At 38.3% G+C, this 19,602-nt stretch overlaps 1 protein-coding gene across 5 annotated transcripts in view; it reads right to left on the bottom strand.

Moving 5' to 3' along the window:
- Positions 1-19,602, bottom strand: part of TTC27 (tetratricopeptide repeat domain 27) — a 192,169-nt gene that overhangs the window by 71,810 nt on the left and 100,757 nt on the right. For 4 of the 5 annotated variants that reach the window (XM_059942919.1, XM_059942918.1, XM_059942922.1 and 1 more), the window contains 2 exons: positions 13,986-14,081; positions 10,921-11,043 (listed from right to left, as the gene is read on the bottom strand). The exons of the other annotated variant lie outside the window; for it this stretch is intronic. In XM_059942919.1, coding sequence (XP_059798902.1) covers positions 10,921-11,043; positions 13,986-14,081 — 219 coding nt within the window. The remainder of the gene's footprint in view (positions 1-10,920; positions 11,044-13,985; positions 14,082-19,602) is intronic. 5 annotated transcript variants of the gene reach the window in all.

A 19,602-nucleotide genomic window follows, 5' to 3' on the forward strand; every position in this document is an offset into this window, starting at 1 on the left:
GGAGTGTTTATTCAAGAAAATGATAAAACTCTTGGTAAGAACAGCAAGCTTTGTGTCATTTTAACATGTACCATTCCTATTCCCTCTTCTCCAGTTCTGCACTAGCCTTGAAAACCAACAGCATATTATCATGGGAAAATTATCAGCCAAGCAGCCACCAGAGGGAACAAAATGGGTTTGGAGCTCCTCTGAACTTTCATTCCCAGAAAATTGTCTGGTGCTTCCCTGGAAGAGCCCACTTGCAAAGCTGTCTTTATTTAACCTAACTCTGAACTTGTCCAGTGACGACCCTTTGTCAAAAACAATTAGAGACAATTGATTAATTCTGCAGCTGCCTGAGGTAGTAACAGCTGGGGCAAACAATAGGCTATACAAAACACTTAAAGGAAAATAAGGGAATGAGATATACATAAGGGCTTTGAAAAATTCCACCATATTGGTGGGAATCTAGAAGTCCATGCATTTGTAGGGCTGTGCACATGTTCAGGAAAGACCTGAGGAGGCCCTATGCTCTCACCTCAGGCTGACCCTGAGGCTTTGCACAAGCAGTTAGTGAATGCTAAGGCAGAGGTGTCAACTGCCTGGCTGAGTGTTGAAAGCACACCCCAACACACACACACCCAGAGCCCACCAGCAAAGACTGGGAGACTTCTTAATTTAGGCATTTAAGGAATTTTCTGTCCAATCATTAGCTGACCATTAAGCTAACCAATCTGAGACTACACAAAGAAACAAGAAAGTATGGCCCTTACATGGGAAAAAAAAGTAGAAACCATCCCTGAGGATGTCCATATGATGGACTTAAAAGACACTTAAAATCTGCTATTTTAAATAATGCCTAGTACAAAGACTAAGAAAGTAACTCAAAAAGAAAAAAAAGTAAAAGAAATGACAACGGAATTAAAATGGTATACTAGAAATAGAAAACATCCATTTAGCCAAAAAGAAGGCAGTAATGGGGAAATAAAAAAGACATACAACATATAGAAAACAACAAAATGACCAACATACATCCTACACTATCAGTAATTAAATTAAATGTAAAGGGATTAAATACTCCAATCAAAGGCAAGATTGGCAGAAAGGATTTTAAAATTATGATTCAACTAAATGCTGTCTACAAGGGACACACTTTAGATTCAGGCATACAAACAGATTGAAAATTTTTAAAAAATAAAAAGGAAGATGACACATCATGGAAACAGTAACCAAAAGAAAGCTGGAGTGGCTATACTAATATAAGACAAAATACACCTTAAGACAAAAATTGTTACTAGAACAAAGAAAGGCATATTTTAATGATAAGTATTCACTCCATCAAGAAGATAGAATAGTTACGAGTATATACTCACCTAACAACAGAGCCCCAAATTACATGAAGCAAAAACTGACAGATTTGAAGGGAGAAATACAAATTCAACAATAATATTGGAGACTTCAATATCCAACTTTCAATAATGAATAGAACAACTATACAGAAGACAGAAATAGAAGACTTGAACAATGCTATAAACCAACTAGACCAAACAGACACTTAAAGGACACTCTGTCCAACAACAGTGGAATACACATTCTTCTCAAGTGCACACAGAACATTCTCCAGAAGATATACTAGATGTTAGGTCATAAAATGTCTCAATAAATCTGAAAGTGTAGAAGTCACACAAAGTATATTCTCCAACTACAATGGGACGAAATTAGAAATCAGTAACAAAGAAATTTGAGAAATTCACAAATATGTGGAAATTAAACAACACACTGTTAAATAAACAGTAAGTCAAAAAAGAAATCACAGGGAAATTGAAAACACTTTGAGATAAATGGAAACAAATATATAATATGCCAAAACTTATGGGATGCAGTGAAAGCAGTGCTTAGAGGAAAATTTATAGTTATAAATGCCTATATATCAATAATAAATAATATCAATTCTGGGTATTTTATCCACTGGAAGATGGGTCTGGAGGGCCAGAGTGGGGCAGCTTCCAGAAGAAGGTAAGAAACACTAGAGCAGTGACTCTGCTTAGTCTAAATTGGCCTCTTTTTTCCTCAAATTCCTATCCCACGTTTCTTTAGATAAGTCAATTCTTTCTCCTTGAGCACTTACACCTCTTCATCTTGCCGACAGACTTATCTTCCCCAAGGGCAATGCTTGCAGGCAATATATTTGCTCTCTTCAATTAGTCACACCCTCAGCCTTCCTCACTCTCTCCAAAATGCTCTATTTTCTCTTCCCTCCTCCACTTATCCACTCAATTTATATAATTTATTACCAAATAAAGAACTACAAAAGATGTGCCCAGTGAACATAAATAAAGCATAAGGGCTTGTAATATCACTTTTGCAGTGTCAAAATGTGGGTGGTCAGAAATCTTCACAGAATGTGAAAAGCTTTGGTATTTCTGGCTTCCCTACTGGAAAACACAGATGTATGTTCTTACACAATACAAGAAATTTGTCATCTTAACATCTATGAAGTAGGATAAAAATACATTCCCAAACATGCAAAGGCATACTTCAAGTGGCAAATGGCTGCAATGAACCTGGGGTGCCTACAGGAACCTGCAAACCCCAAAGACCATTCCCTTACCCACACATATATACATATCTTTATATCTATTTTATTTTGTAATTCCACACAACTAATTACTATTCTTAATACAACTTTACAGCAATGACTAGGCACAGTGAATCTCAGCATAAAATTAAGTCAGCCAAGACTTACACAGAACCTTATGAATTCTGGCTGGAATAACACCCTCCTTACTTTACCAGGAAAACCTGCAGTGCTTAGAGCAAGGGTTACTCACTCAAATGCCCAGAGATTCTTGCCAATTATTGAAAATGAATATAGTAGGCTGGCAATTGAACATACAAAGGAAGGAGCCACTCCTCAACTCCAGCCAGTTAGCACAATAATATGGGAATTTGCCCCAATGTTTCCACATCATTTGATTCTATAAGAGAAGAAATCTAGAATTTTAGATGAAATTGCCTGAAAATGCTTACTCTAATTTTTTTCCAAAACACTATGTAAGCCAAACAAAATACCTCTTGCAACTTTAGATTTAGAAAATTAAGCTCCCACCCTACAGTGGACATCAATTGCTCTTTTTCCTGCTCAGCATCCATTCCCTGATCTTCTGATTACAGAACTCCTCTTCCCTGAGGGGAAACCATTCCATGTGGTACAGGTAGGGCCTATCAGAGGCAAGGGCACATGCCTTGGGCAGTTCAGAACTTTTCTGTTACAGCCATGGAATTGACTGTATTTTTCCACTGGGATTACTAACCTTGAGCTTCCAGGGACCATCTTGTCTGGCTCTTGGAGAGATAACATCATCTCAGCCCCTGGATACGGCTATCATGATGGGTCTACTAGAATTTTCAGTTGCATGAACCTATAAATTCCTTTTTTTGCCTAAGCTAGTATACGTTAGTTCTCTTACAACCAAAAGAGTCCTAACATGTCCCTAGAAAACTGTGTTGCATAATCCATTCTATAGACTTCCAACAATAAGAAGATCTGTGAGGGACTTCCCTGGTGGCGCAGTGGTTAAGAATCCACCTGCCAGTGCAAGGGACACAGGTTCGAGCCCTGGTCTGGGAAGATCCCACATGCCGCGGAGCAACTAAGCCCCTGTGCCACGACTGTTGAGACTGCGCTCTAGAGCCCGCGAGCCACAACTACTGAGCCTGCATGCCACAACTACTGAAGCCCGCACGCCTAGAGCCTGTGCTTCGCAACAAGAGAAGCCACTGCAATGAGAAGCCCGCACACCACAATGAAGAGTAGCCCCCACTCGCCGCACCTAGAGAAAGCCCGCGCGCAGCAGTGAAGACCCAACTCAGCCAAATAAATAAATAAATAACAAATTTATATCCAAAAATTAAGATGAAGAATTAGATGTGAAATGTACCTAGCATTTTGTCAGGCACACAGTAAGCCCTAAACTAATGTTTGTGTTTTTTTCTCAATCCCTCCACTGGAAAACCAGATTGGAAAGCAAGATGCTTGAGGCTTCACTACTAGGAAGAAGGAAAGGAACTTGAAACAGCTTCTAGAAACATTAAAATTTTCTATAAATAATCATACTAGTCAACTGTGTACAGTTTCCAAACAGAACTTGGAATCTACACACTTCCATCTTAGCATCTGTCAAACTATACTAAAGTATTCTGCTCACAGATATCTGCACTATCAGACTATAAGCTCCTCGGAGGTAAATTTTTTTTTCTCTCTCATCTTTGGAATACCATTGCCCAGCACACAGCAGGTACTCTATAAATGTTGGATGAATTCAACTGAAACTAACACTGAAATCACAAAGGGCTTCAGATTCTAAAGAGAGACATAAAATATTTTTCCTACTGAGAACAAAGGGAGAACATTTTGGGGACACGCTCTGGCTGACATCAACACTGAGCATGACTAAATTAGGACTGACCTAACAACAAGTTAGTCCTCGCAAACAGAGAGGTCGTACAGCAGAATGTGAATTTCACAGGCCTTTCTCACCCAAGTGATCACATCTAAGAAGTGAGTCTTGTTAGGACTAAAAATACCGAGGAGCAAAACTGACAGCCTGAGTTCCGTACCCTGGTGATGTACCTTTTGATCAAATGGTCCAGTGTTGAGAGGTAACTGAGAATTTTAGATATATGCAAGAAAAAAGTTAATATAGTAAAAAATATGCCATATTGGGACTCACATTTATGAAGGTATATTTTTCTAAAAGCTGTTATATGGGATATTCAGGTTTGAAGCAGGGACCCTACCCTAAGCACACTAGGATTGCAGGAAGCACCCTGTTAGAGACAAGGCCCTTGGTTTGGGGTAAAGAATATGGGTGAAAGCTCAGTTCAGTATCTAATAAAAAAAAAATAAAACATTTCAGGAAAATTATTCCTACTTGAGTCAGAAGGAATTATCAAATCAAACTGCCCTTCTTGGTTGCGATTTGGGCCTCAATTTTGTGAATGAGCGGAAGGAATTAAAAATTCTAATGTGTGATAAGAGTGGCCCTCATCTGACACTGCATCTGGTCAGTATGTACGTAGGGGAATTGGTAGACCAACAACTACAGGAAGCTCTCCTGGCAAAAAAATGAAGGTGGGGAAATGAGCTCTAGACCCAGAGATGGTACTAATTATAACAAGTGCATTTCAGGACTACAGAAATGACAGAATTAGGCTTAACAACTAGAGGTTTGCTCCAAGGGGACCAAAAAATGGCAGGCTAAGAATTTAAAGTCGTACTATGAATTAGATTTGGCCATCTGACAATAGCTTCAGGTTTTTAAAAGAGTGTGTGTGTGTGTGTGTGTGTGTTTTGCGTACAGCTCAAACAACTTTGGGCATAGTCTAACTCAGTCTTTTCCTCTGAAGCACAGAGGAAAATGGATTCTAATTTTTACTACTGCAGAGACTGGTTCTCAAAAACAGGGAGCTGGACCACTGGAAAGGTGCTCTACTGACCTTGACACAGTGAATGGGATGAGAGGGCAGAACTAAGAGAGCACCAAAGAACCTTGTACTCTTATGGCTGTCACATACAATCCTTCTAGCAGAAAGGCAGTTTATCCCTAGCCTACATTCTTGTTCTGTGAGCGGCAACTGAGAGGTGAAAAGTACAAAACACTTCATCTCACCCCAGTCGCTCACTCCCGTTTTCCATGGGGTGATGCCTAGTCTTATTCACTCTCTGACTGAGCCAACTATTCACTAATTGCTCTTTACATTTATGTGTGTAACTGTACCACGCTCTGGCTTGATTTTTCAAAGGATACCTGCCAACATAAATATTCCAGGTCCAAGATAAAACAGAATAATTAAAAACAGCCCTTGTTATCCAATTAGCTGATCATCTCCTATTTGTACACCAAGTTACATTTTCAGTTGTTTTGCCTATCTTCCTCATTCAAGTGAACACAGCAGGTTTTAACTTACAAATTGACCATCAAATTTTAAGGGATTTACAACAACCAGGATGGGGGGCAGGTGTTGGGGAAGCAGTGTGGGCTTTAGAGGAAAGGAAGGTCTGAGCTTGGATTCCAAAATCTGCCACTTACTAAGGCTAATCAGTAGAGTGGCAAAAACAATTCATACTTTGTAGGTTGTTACAAATATTAAATGACAGTGACAAAATAATTCTATAAAGAATGTAGTACATAAAAGGCTCTCAAAATTGCATTACATAATAACAGCATGCTCACAGTATCTTAGCATCTGCAGGGCAAAAATAAAAGTTCTTGAAGGCTCCTATTTCTATTCCTAAAATTAAAAGGTTGAAATGGGAGGGGTGAGATCTCATAATTTGTTTTTGGAGAGAAAATATATAGCAGGGGTTGGAGAGGTATCTTTCACCACATGTAAAGTCCATAAGGAGTGTCTACTTGGAGATTTGCTTCAATGCAATCACTCACTATTCTACGAACACCTACTAGTCATTCATTCAGCAAATATATTTAAGTTCTCCCTAGGCTCCGGGCCTGCGGTAAGTGTTGGCGAGACAGCTATAAATAATATAGACACAAGTCTGGTTCTTAAACAGCTTACAGCTTAGCAGGTGAGCTAAGCCAGTACATGAAGGATAAGAGCACTGTTGGGTGTTGGAGGAGCACACAGGAGAATATCACCAAATCTTCAAGGGAGATTTCAGGGAAAGTTCACTGTAGGAAGCAATCACCAAAGAGACATCTGAAGAATAAGGAGTGAGCTGAAGGAGGACAAGTTCTAGACAGACAATAGCATGTGCAAAGGTTCTGAGGTCAAACAGTGCTGAAAAATCAAGAATTACAAGTAGTTTAGTCCTACCAGAACTTTGGGCACAACCTGGATGAGTGAGTACAAAGGGGGACAAAGCATTGATAAAAGAGTAGGTAGGGACTTCCCTGGTGGTCCAGGGGCTAAGACTCGGTGCTCCCAATGCAGGAAGCCCGGGTTTGATCCCTGGTCAGGGAACTAGATCCCGCATGCCGCAACTAAGATCCCACACGTGGCGACAAAGACCCCGCATGCCACAGCTAAGAGCCGGCGCTGCCAAAATAAATAAAAAAATTTTTTTTTAAAAGAGTAGGTAGACAATGCAGTTAGCAAGGTAAGCAGGAGTCAGATCATGAGGTTAAGACCATTCACCTTAAAGAGCTCTGAGTTAATCCTGGAGACACAGGGACGTTCCTGAAGAGTCAGAACAACATGATCAGATTTGCCTTTTAGGAAGCATGCTCGACTGTAGTGTGAGAAAAGAACACATGAGAACTCTCTTAAATCATATAAAGAAACTATCTTAGAAGGAAAAAACCCCAAAACCCCAACCAAATGTTAAAAAGAATCTCAGCTGTTTTAGAAATAAAAGATTTACTTGGCAATTTAAAGGAAAAAAATGTTAAAGCCCAAAGGCTACAATGATCTGCAACTATAGCATAATGAAAGATAAGGCTCTGCATCTCAGGTAAGCCTTGTTTCCTAGAAACAAGAGAAAATAAGAGAGGTCCCAACCTGAATCTCTCCACTTCCTTCCCCCCTGCCCTCTCCAGGCAGCTTACGCCTGCTCAGTCTTTGCCTTTTCACTTATGGACCCAATTTGAGCAACAAAATAAAAATTTTGTTATAGAAAAGCCTTGGGGAAACTGCAGTAAGTGTGCCAAATAGCTTTAAAAAATTAAATGCTAGCAGATGAGAACCAGTCCTGACCCCAAGGTCAAGCAATATTAATCTTAGCTATTTTGCCAGTGGTCATTAAATAACGAGAATTTCTGTAGGTAGTTTCTAAATTGGAAAGTCTGAGATCTTACTAGTGGGGTGCAAACATGAGCACCAGAGCACAATAATTAGACTTAGATACTCTTCCGAATTTGCCTTTTAAAAATAAATTATGCCATTAAGCACTAAATGCAAGGATTAAAATTTCACAAACTTCTCCTTAAATCAAAATGTGGTGACAACTACTGGCACACAACCAAATACTAAAAGAATCTTAGCTGTTTTAGAAATAAAACATTTGCTTCCAACTTGATGCAAACGTTTTTAGGGTCTATGATTAAGCTGATCTGTAAATACAGCATAAGAAAAACAGGTAAGGGAAGTCTTTTATGTGGCAAATAAAAAGCTAAAATCAAGATTTTGAAGGATGTTTGGCTGTAACTCACAAAAGACTTGAGACAAAGTAAATGACTATACATTCCTAAAAATTAAAATATGCACATTTTATAGAGTGATTAAAAACGTAGGAATTTATCATTACTATAACACATTTCTTACAAGGTTATGTGCAAATTTAAAAAATTATAATACTACAACTACTTTAGGAAACAGAGTCAAATCCATTCCATAGTCCATCCATCCAAAGAATGGACTCATTATATTTTTTCTTTTACAATAAGAGAAAGTCTCTACTTTCCATACTTTCTAAAAATAATTAAATAAATTTAATATTTCAAAATGTGCTTTGGGTATTTGTGATTCACCAACTTGCTTAATTATTTCAAAAATCACTATTTCAAAAACTTCCATATTTTTATATACAGTTATTATTTATTTGTTCACTGACCGATGTAAAGAATGATGCAATGGGAACTATATCAATGGTATCTTGGGAGTCAAGATACCATTCATTCATCCATTCATTTCTTTGTTAAACAAATATCTGAGTACTACCTGTGTGCCAGACAATGGGCACTAAAAAAAATACTTAAGTCCCTGAAGAAACATAATACTATATTTCATCAAATTTGAGATGCCATCAATTGTAAGACTAACTCTTAACTAATAAAGAAAAAACGCTTTCAATTAAATTATGACACAATGCCTTAGATGAATCACATCAGCCTCTCAGTGCTTTGATATTTTTTAAATCTATTCAGAAAAATTTGGCAATTTTTCCTGCCTTCAATACACTGCTTGACATTTTAAATGGCAACCATTTTTTCATAGATCTCAGCACAAAACACAGCTTCATTTACTTTGGGATGTCTTCCTTACTTGGCTCCCATAAAGCATTTAGTTGTTATTAAAGAAAAGTAAATGGAACTGTGATGATTTTGCCAATGGCACATGTTTACTTCACTAATGTTAAATTCACATCTCTTGACTTTGTTTTGGTCCTTTACTGTGTGTTCCATAACTTTGTGTTTCAATACCATATCATAATGGAATCTTTTTGAAGGTATCTTAAATGGCAATTAAACCCAACATATGTAGAGCTGACACTGTGTACATAACTCAATTGAAATGATGATACTAAATATAGCTACAACTAAACTTGTACAAGCACAAGCAATTACAACCTGGCCAAATGGCCACCTGACTGACAGCGACTGACAGATGCCATCAAGTGATAGACATATTCCAAATTCAAAGACGTTAAAATGTGAAAAACATTATGTCTTAGAATCAGTAATAGCAGCAAACACTCACACAGCACTATGAGGAAAGCACCATTCTATGTAGTTTACACACATTATGTCACGAAAACCTGTAAGGTAGACAGATTATGTGCCTCTAGATGAGGAAACTGAGGCTTGGGGGCTGGGGGGTGTTTGAGTAACCTGCCCCAATATCACAAAGCTAGCACGTGCCAAGGCTAGCTTTTGAATCCAGGCAGTCTGGGCTATGCTTTTAACCACTACGTCATGTGGTCTCTTAAGTTATTAATCAATAACTAGCTTTGCAACCTAACCTGAATCGTTAGACTCCTTTCCTTACCTGGAAAAGGAGGAAAATGGAATGGATGATTATGGAGCCCTTTCCCAGGATGAAAATATTATCATTCTATAATCTTCTATAGTAAAATGTTATCACCATGGTAGTCTCTCCTTAACCCAATACAATTCAAAGACCTTCACTGACAGTGATTAGTGAAAGGAACGTAACTTCTACTATTAGTCTAAAATACACACACTTAGAAAGGTATTAAGAAACAGACACACGTGTACCACCATTTCTCTTTTTCAGGGTGACGGCAAAAGGCTGACTGTAGACACAAATGATCCAATTTGTAGGTTTTACTCTGCCTGTGTACTACATTTATGATAGAAATTTAGCCATTTAAAATTTTAATCCAAAATTAACAAATGATTTCAACGTGTCCATTGAACATACACACACTGCATAGTCCTTTATTCTTTAAAAATTCTTTTCATTTATGAGGGAAAAAACAATAGATTAATAACAGATGCAATTACTGAGCCTGCGCGTCTGGAGCCTGTGCTCCGCTCCAAGAGAGGCCGCGATAGTGAGAGGCCCGCGCACCGTGATGAAGAGTGGCCCCCGCTTGCCACAACTAGAGAAAGCCCTCGGACAGAAACGAAGACCCAACACAGCCATAAATAAAATAAATAAAAATAAACATAGAATAATAACAGATGCAAATATGGCAACATTTTCTCTCTTGACCCAACTTAAGGGTGGAATTAAATGTGCATTACACACTTGACAACTCTTCTGCCCCAAGTCAGGGTGGGTTGTCACACCCTTTGGATTTTCTACAGGCCAAGCCAGCTGCCCTCCCTCTTAGGTAACCTTCCTTCAGACCCACAGCCTCTGATCATAAGGCAACACAGTGGTGCTTAAAATAATTCCTAATAGTTCATTTTGAAGTTGTCTACAGAAGGAGAGTTAATAAAGGAAAGAGATCACAAGGTGCAATGTGTTTAAAGCTTTCATTATTTATTCACAAAGAGCAAATACTGTGTCAGTTTTGGGCCTTGCTTTTCTCTTTTATATACACATACACATACAGACAAAATAATTTGCCCCAACGGAAATCAGAGAAAACATTAAAAAGATTTCTGGGGAAAAAAGTGAAAAAAGGAATATAAGTGAACTGTTGGCAAAAGTAGGCTTAAAAAACAAAACAAGTGAGAAGACGCTCAAAGATGAAAGGCCCTGGCCGGTACACAGAATTTTACTATTACATACCTTTCCATGCTGCCCAGCTCTTTCATAACAAATGACAACATCTTCCCACATTTCTAGCTTCTCAAATATCTGAAGGGCTGAACTGGTACATCCCAACTCAAAGAGTAAACTTGCAAGCTGGCGCTAGAAAATCAAGTTAAAATAATGAATAATCCTTTACACAAAGACAGATTCCTGTTCCACTTGTAGGTATATCCAATCCACCATTTTAAGCATCTGCTTACTGTATTAAATGCCTAATTTCTATAATTCAACCTCTACTAATTAGAAATTTGCAATCATTCAATACTTACCTTTACTTTAGCAAGCCTCTTTAGAGGGGGTAAGGAATTAAAAAACAATATAGGAACTGTTCAAAACACTCAATATATCAATTTTTTCCCAAGAATTCAGAACTTAAAAGGCAAAATCTGTATTTCTTCATTACCTAGAGATTCTATATACGACAATCTGTTGTAAAGCTGATATCCAATAAATCAATTTTTAAAACTCTAGTTAGAATGGCCATTATCAGAAAGACAAGAGATAAGTGTTGCTGAGGGCGTGGAGAAAAGGGAACTCTTGTGCACTGTTGGTGGGAATGTAAACTGGTGCAGCCACTACAGAAAACTGTATGGAGGTTCCTCAGGAAACTGAAAATAGAACTACCATATGATCCAGTAATTCCACTTCTGGGCATATAGCTGAGGAAAATGAAAACACTAATTTATTTTAAGCACATCCTAAAAAACTTAGCTACTAATTTCCCAGTCCTTGGCAGATAAAAGGGTGCAAATTGTGGTAAGGTGAGTGAAGGTTAAATATATTCAAAAATAAACATACTGTATATTATAAGTGGTCTAACCTGCAGGAATAGAAAAACAATATTAAAAAGGTTTAGGGCTTCCCTGGTGGCGCAGTGGTTGGGAGTCTGCCTGCCAGTGCGGGGGACACAGGTTCGAGCCCTGGTCTGGGGGGATCCCACATGCCGCAGAATGGCTGGGCCCGTGAGGCACAACTACTGAGCCTGCGTGTCTGGGGCCTGTGCTCCGCAACAAGAGAGGCCGCGATAGTGAGGGGCCCGCGCACCGCGATGAAGAGTGGCCCCCGCTCGCCGCAACTAGAGAAAGCCCTCGTACAGCAACGAAGACCCAACACAGCCATAAATTAATTAATTAATTAATTAATTTAAGAAAAAAAGGTTTAAAAAGTAGGTGAGACTCTTAAATAAGGTCTGGTTTCAAAATTCAATACATATTTAAGAGTTAAGAGGCTAATGGACATGGAACATGCAGGACTAACAAACTTAGAAAGTAAAATGAAATATGCCTGAAAATTATAAGCTAACATATTATCGAAATAAATAAAAGGGATGGCCCAATTCTTCTGTATTCCATGAAATACAAGAGAATTTGGCTATTTTAGAATATGTCGTTGGACATTTTCAAAACCTGAACATAGCATGTGGGAGCTGGAATAAATCTTAATGCTCATGTAGTAAGTAGTTTAATCTTTTCATTTAATAGATGAAGAAAGTTATGACATCTAAGCTGATATGATCTTTAGCTAGCAGTAAAGATGAATTCTCTTTTTATAATAAACTAATGTGTTATTTCTTGATCTTTAAAAATAATACATAAAGATATGGTTACTCCCTATTATGAAAGAAAAATGATTTAATTTCTTAATGAAAGAGGATGTTTATCTAACTGCCCAAATATCCTAAAATCCACAGCTTCCTAAGCAGATAAAATAAACACTTAGCCTACATTCTAAATTTATTTGAACAGTATTTAATTTTCCTAATGCTTCTGTTCAGAAACAGAGTAACAGCTACACCCTCAAAAGACATGTTTTGTCATAATAACAGTCTGAGATGTTTATACACCACAAATCACACAGTACAAAGCACTTAAATTTCACAGATCAGGGTCAAAAACATGCCAATAAGTTCCAGTTTTTAAGTTCCACCTTCCTGATGAAGAAGCTACTCCTTTTGAGATGCTATAACAAAGCTTTTTTTGTGCCTATGTTTTATTGAGATGCCTTCAATAGACAAAATGAATCCCAATGTATAGTAAACCCCCTCATTTACACTGTGCTTAAGAATATAACCTACTCTCTAAGAAATCTTATGATGGAGATTCTGAGTCATTGAATTGTGGGTTGGCATTTATAATTCGAAATCACTACCTATGTGCATAATCCACAAGAGAGGACAGGAAGCTGGTTAAAATGACAATAGTTACTAAATCATCTAGAAATTTCTGGCTAGCATCATTTAACTCCACTTAGCCTCTCTGCACCATAGCTTTCACATCTGTAAAATGGGGCTATTTCACAAAATTGTTGCAATAAAATAAGATAATGTGTGTGAAAGGCAGAACAAAATGTGTACCTCATAATAAATGTGCAGTAAAAGCTGGCTGTTATTATTTGGTATAATTACAACCCAATGGAGATAGAGGAAAGGAGGTAAACTAGACTAAAAGTTGGGAAACTAGAAATGTAGTTCATGAACAGCTATATGATCAACATTGGAAAAGTGTAGTTAATTGCACTGGGCCTCAATTTTCTTTTCTGTAGAATTAAGAAACTGGACCACATATCTTAAGTGGCCTTCAGTGCTTAAAATTTTACAGAATAGAGAACCGATGCCTCTTACACAGGAGAACCATGGCGTGGGAGCTAAACTAGGTATTCTCATATCATTAGAAAGAGGAGACTACTCTCCTCAGTTAAGGGTATCTCACAATATCAAGTACTGAATAAATGCCTTCCTTTACCTTTTGTACACAACTTGCTTAAAAGGTTCATTCTTTAGCAGAAGGTCCTTAAAGGGCTTTTAAACATTGAAAATGAAGACTTCTGTGGCTCTAGTTAATCTAGTTTAAATTTTTTTTTAATGTTATAAAAGTCTAATATCACTTTACTCAAATAGCAGTTTGAAGTAACTGGCAATCCTCAGCTAGATACCTTTATTCTTTTCACTGAAATATTTGAAAACTCAAACATAAACATCTAATGTGTTTATCTTTCAAATGCGAAGTATTTTCCATACCCAATGACAACAACAACAAAAATACCTGAATGGCCCAATGAGGTGGCACTTGACAGCAATAGAAAATCTTCAGACGTTCCAATACAGACGTAGTCTTATCTTCAAATTGGTCTGCAAGAGCCTTAAGAGCACGTATCATAATCAGAATCTATATGTGCAATAACTTTTTAATATAAACAAGATTCTTATTGCAAAAGTTATACAAACAGACATATAAACAATAAAGAACACAAGTTACTTTGATAAGGTAATGGGATGTGTGAATTTTTTCTTGAATTTCATTTTTTTTCTTAATTAAAAAAAATTTTTTTTATTTTTGGCTGCATTGGGTCTTCATTGCACACGGGCTTTTCTCTAGTGGCGGTGAGCAGGGGCTACTCTTTGTTGCAGTGCGCGGGCTTCTCATTGCGGTGGCTTCTCTAGTTGCAGAGCATGGGCTCTAGGAGTGCAGGCTTCAGTAGTTGCAGCATGCGAGCTCAGTAGTTGCGGCACTCGTGCCCTAGAACACGTGGGCTTCAGTAGTTGCGGCACGTGGACTCAGTAGTTGTGGCACGCAGGCGCTAGGGCGCGCAGACTCAGTAGTTGTGGCGCACGGGCTTAGTTGCTCCGCGGCATGTGGGATCTTTCCAAACCAGGGATCGAACCCTTGTCCTCTACATTGGCAGGTAGATTCTTAACCACGGCGCCACCAGGGAAGTCCTTGAATTTCTTTAAATGTTTAAAAAAAACTTTAAATTAATCAACATTTATGTAAATTTGTACATTGAAAACTTACCAGGAAAATAGTTTTTTAAATTGAGGTTTCCTATAATAGTTCTTTCAAAGAGCTAGCTTTATTAATCAGCCTTTTTACTTTTTCTAAGAAAAACTGTTCTTCAGCGTATCTATTTCACAGCCATACTGTCACTGTGACAACGGCACTTTCTAACATAAATCAGAGAAAAATTACACGAAGAACTTCATTTAGGAATTTTCTAACAAATAAAGTGAAATCAAAGCGTGTGTCTATTTGATCACAGAGGGTGAGTTCTCTTACTCTTCAGCAAGAGAGACATAGGGCAGGACATTCATTCATGTGAGACCACCCTTAAGGTGCAATGGACAGCTTCAACCTGCATGCACTGAGGAATCCCTCTGCTAGTCTGAAATACCTGCACTTTGTACTAAGTGGCTGAACTCGAAGAGGCTTTGTCAAGAAGCAGACCAACAAGACCAAGATGGCTGACTCTGAGAAAAGGTACCAGGGCCAAATGCAAAGCCAAAGGCTGGCACTAACTGGTCGTCACATGATGAGTCATCACAAGACCTCACATATTCAGCATCAAAGTGAATGCAGACGCTCTGGAGTCCTAGGCAAACACACAGACAACAGTCCCATTACCGTGATCATCTTCACCTGCCTCCTCATTTGCCATACAGTACGCATATATGTTTTTTCTGTTTTATACGGAGACCTCTCAACTGTGAATTATCATGACCTTTTTTGCATAATGCAGCGCTCAAATTTTCTTTTTTTGGCAATTGACTAGTTTTCACAGGCCTGTCTTATAAGGATTAGATGGCAGCAATACGTCAATGTTAATTTTCTGATGTTAATGCACATATTGTACTTATGTAGGAGAGCGTCCATGTATTTGAGGACGATGAAGCACTATGTTTACAACTTACTTTCCAAAACTTCAGGATACAAAAGACAGTTGGTCCTGTACTTAAAACTTTTCTGTAAGTTTGAAATTTTTTTCAAGTTTTTATGAAATTAAAATTGAAAATTTCAACAACAACAAAAAAAGTAAGAGGTAGCAAGTTCAAACTTCCTCAGGAGAAAGAAAAGGACAAGAATCTAACAAATCCCACTATAAGTAAGAGGAGACCAGTTTCTGAGCAGGGGAACTGCTCCTCAACTGGGGGAGAAGGGAAGTTCTCTATATTATAGTAGGTGGGAGATACATTTGTTAGTCTAAGAATATCCTGCAGAATGAGAAAACACTCATTACATCACTTCTTTGACAATCCAAGATGTTATTCAATCAAATCAGTCAGAACAAATTGAGTCATAACCAGACTCCTAAACCATCTTGATCAAAATATTTTTAAAGCTTTCTGGCCTTACTTCAGAGAAACTTAATAGCAAAAAGGTTGCATGCTTCTGCCCAAAGCTATTTAGTTGTAGGAGAGAGAGAAGAGAAGAAAAACTTCTGGCTGAATACATATGGTTACAATACATAAATAGAAGGTTCACTGAATTACTTCATTAAGGGGGGCAACTTTTCCCTTTTATCAAATTCTTTTTCTTCCTTTGGAAAGAAAAAATAAATAATGCTTATTTAATAATTAAAAGCCAAAAGCAACATCCCAACATTTACTTTCATGAAGTCTTAATTATATGCAAGACATTTGATTTTCAAACAAAACTCATGCTGTTTGCTGTACTTACTGCATCTAACTAAAACGTATTAATCACTGCTAGGTAAATACTACCTGATTTATTAATAAACAGATTTATTATGTATTTCAGATATTTTTAGATGATCTCAGAGTGTCTCTGGTACTCAGATACTCTCCAAAATGGCAGAGACCACCGGAGAGAGCAGAGAATGAACATTTATTTGAATCTGATACCATAAATAAGCCCCTGTACAAGTACAGCTATGCTTTATAAGAACTCGAATAGGCCATGTGTATGATAAAGATTAAAAACAGAATTCTAATCTATTTTCACTCCTGCACAGAATATACTTGTTCCTACCTTAAATATGACAACCACCTAAAGATTCACCTACCAATAAAACCAAGAACATCAAATTAATTTGTCTATTTCCTCTACTGAATTCAAAGTACTCTCTTATTTGCTAACTCACTCCAAATACAGGGACTTATTTACAATTCATCTCTAGGTTTTTCAGAGCAGGATTATTCCTAGTGACTCATTCTGGAATAATCCCATTATAGTCAAATGAACTGGAGTCCTTTACAAGAAAAAGAGTGCTGATAGGTGAAGTGGCCTGCATGCTGTTCTAGGTCAACCTCCAACAAACAAGTCATTGCAACACAAAGGCACTCATCTACGAAATGGTTTTCTAAATGATCTTTTGCACTCCAAACACTGAGTATATGGCTTTATCAAAAAAGTATTTTGTTTAATTTCAAGCATTTGAGGAGGCTGCTAGTTTCAGGTACCATTAGCCGAACACAAGTATCAGGTTCATTCCTCAGGGGCAAACTGTACCAAAGCAGTCTGGAAGACAACGGCAGGACATTGAGTGCTGGGAGAATGGGACTGAATGAAAGCAAGCCCGAGCTTCTACTGTGTATGTGTGTGTGTGTGAACGTGCACAGAAACAATGAGCTCGGAGACAAACTGGCACTTTGTAAGCTTTCACACTCCCCCAGAAATTGAGATGAATGACCTCTAAAGCAGTGTCCTACCCTTTCACTTGCCATTTTCTCTCTCCACTTTCTAAATTTCATGTATTTCACACCTGAAAGTCATGGGCACTTGGTCATAAGTTAAACTGGTATGAGAAGTTGTCTTTAAGGGAAAATGGTAACATCAAAAATGGAGAGAAAGAGAGAGAGAGGGAGAAGTGAATATACCCTAGACCAATCATTAGGAGTTGAAAGCAAGCAGAGTGTACTATAGGAGGGTGACAGAAGAAATGTGGATAAACGGGAAAGACGATGAGTAAAGAGTAAGGAAGAGTCTAGGTCTCAGTCAGGAGTGGTGGGGGGAAAGCCAAGTCACAGAAAATCCAGGTATGATAACTGCTGGGAGACACCAGATGACTTCATGATGTATAAACTACTGCGATATGAAACTGTTTTCAAGTTTTAAGACTCCCTTTTAATGTCTTTTTCTCCCCAAACTCCATCACAAAGCATTTATACTTTGAGTGTCCTTTGAGACAACGTGCTTGTGCATATGGATTCTCTAACCCCAGACAATAACGACTCTCAGCCTTCCAGGAGCCACAGTACCAGAGGTCAGGAGATACCGCTAAGGAATGGGGAATAAAAGAATAAAACCCTGGAAAAACAATAATGGGCCCTCTCTTTTCAATGCTCTGTTTTCAGTAGAGAAAGAACTTCCCCTCCAAAAAACTAGAGAAGATCAAGACTACATTTTAAAATTAGCACATGGAGAATGATTTAGTATAGAAGGACAATTCTGAACAAGGTCTGGTATGATTTAGACTTTATTTATGTGCTCGTATCTAAAAGTATGGCACACATATCTTCAAAAGAACAGAGCTAGTCCCTAAGGACCTACACTTTCACTGAAGGCTATTCTTTCTTGCTTGCGTGATATCAAAGTGTTTATCCGCTTTCTGAAGAGCCAAGTAGAAATTAGCTGATAATCTAAAAGGTATGATTGATCATATGCCAAATTACCTTGCTTTTTTGTGCAATGTGTGTGTGTGTGTGCGTGTGTGTGTGTGTGTAGGAGGGTGGGATTTATTATAAAAATATGTACTTAATCAAATATATCCAACAGTTGGGCTGAACTGCTCTCTCTGACAGGAGTCTGCAGTCATTCAGCCGTGATTCACAGAGTGGTGAAGCTAACTGCCACCTCAAACTCCCAAGCCCAAGAAAATTTCTAATAGGAACAAGGGGAATGAGAATCAAAACCTATTAACACACCTACTAAGTATCAACAACACCATTAAACCTATTGTTAATCCAGTTTTACCTTGTGTATAGGGAATTGCAGGGAATCAGAGAGATTAAAAAAAATGGCTTGCCCAGGCTTCCCTGGTGGTGCAGTGGTTAAGAATCCGCCTACCAATGCAGGGGACACGGGTTCGATCCCTGGTCCGGGAAGATCCCACATGCCGCGGAGCAACAAAGCCCATGCGCCACAACTACTGAGCCTGCGCTCTAGAGTCCGTGAGCCACAACTACTGAAGCCCGCGCACCTAGAGCCCATGCTCCGCATCAAGAGAAGCCACCGCAATGAGAAGCCCGTGCACTTCAACGAAGAGTAGCCCCTGCTCACCGCAACTAGAAAAAGCCAGCGCACAGCAACAAAGACCCAACTCAGCCATAAATTTATTTATTTATTTACTTACTTACTTACTTAATTTATAAAAAAAAAATGGCTTGCCCAAAGTTTAAAGCTATGAAATAGGTGAGCCTGTCTGATTCCAAACACTAAGTTGACAGCTTCATTAAAACCTTACCTCCTAAGTGGAAATTATCAGAGCTGTGAAAATAAAAAGCAGCTTCTCCCTGGAAAAATACTGAGAACTCTAATTAACTGGGTTTTTCCCCACCTAATCCCATAATATGGGAGTCAGGGTGTGGCCTGGCGAAGAAGATCTTTGATCACTACTTCCTGTTCCAAAGACTTTCATGTGTTGGCTGGTAGGAACTGGGTCTATTAATGGGGGCTGGGAGAGCCTAGATGTCTTTTTTATGATTCCAGACAGAAGAGATGAACATAAAGAGGGAGGCTTCAAGGAAGCCCAGACAAGGATCTTGGAACATTCCCCTTAGTCACACCTTAGCAGTTCTTAAACCATTTCGTTTCAGGACCTCTTTATATTTATTTTTTTAATTAATTTTTATTGGAGTATAGTTGCTTTACAATGTTGTAGGACCTCTTTAAACTCTTATAAATTATTGAGGGACTCCAAAAGCTT

This window comes from Balaenoptera ricei, chromosome 13, assembly GCF_028023285.1.
Source record: "Balaenoptera ricei isolate mBalRic1 chromosome 13, mBalRic1.hap2, whole genome shotgun sequence".
NCBI classification, from domain to species: domain Eukaryota; kingdom Metazoa; phylum Chordata; class Mammalia; order Artiodactyla; family Balaenopteridae; genus Balaenoptera; species Balaenoptera ricei.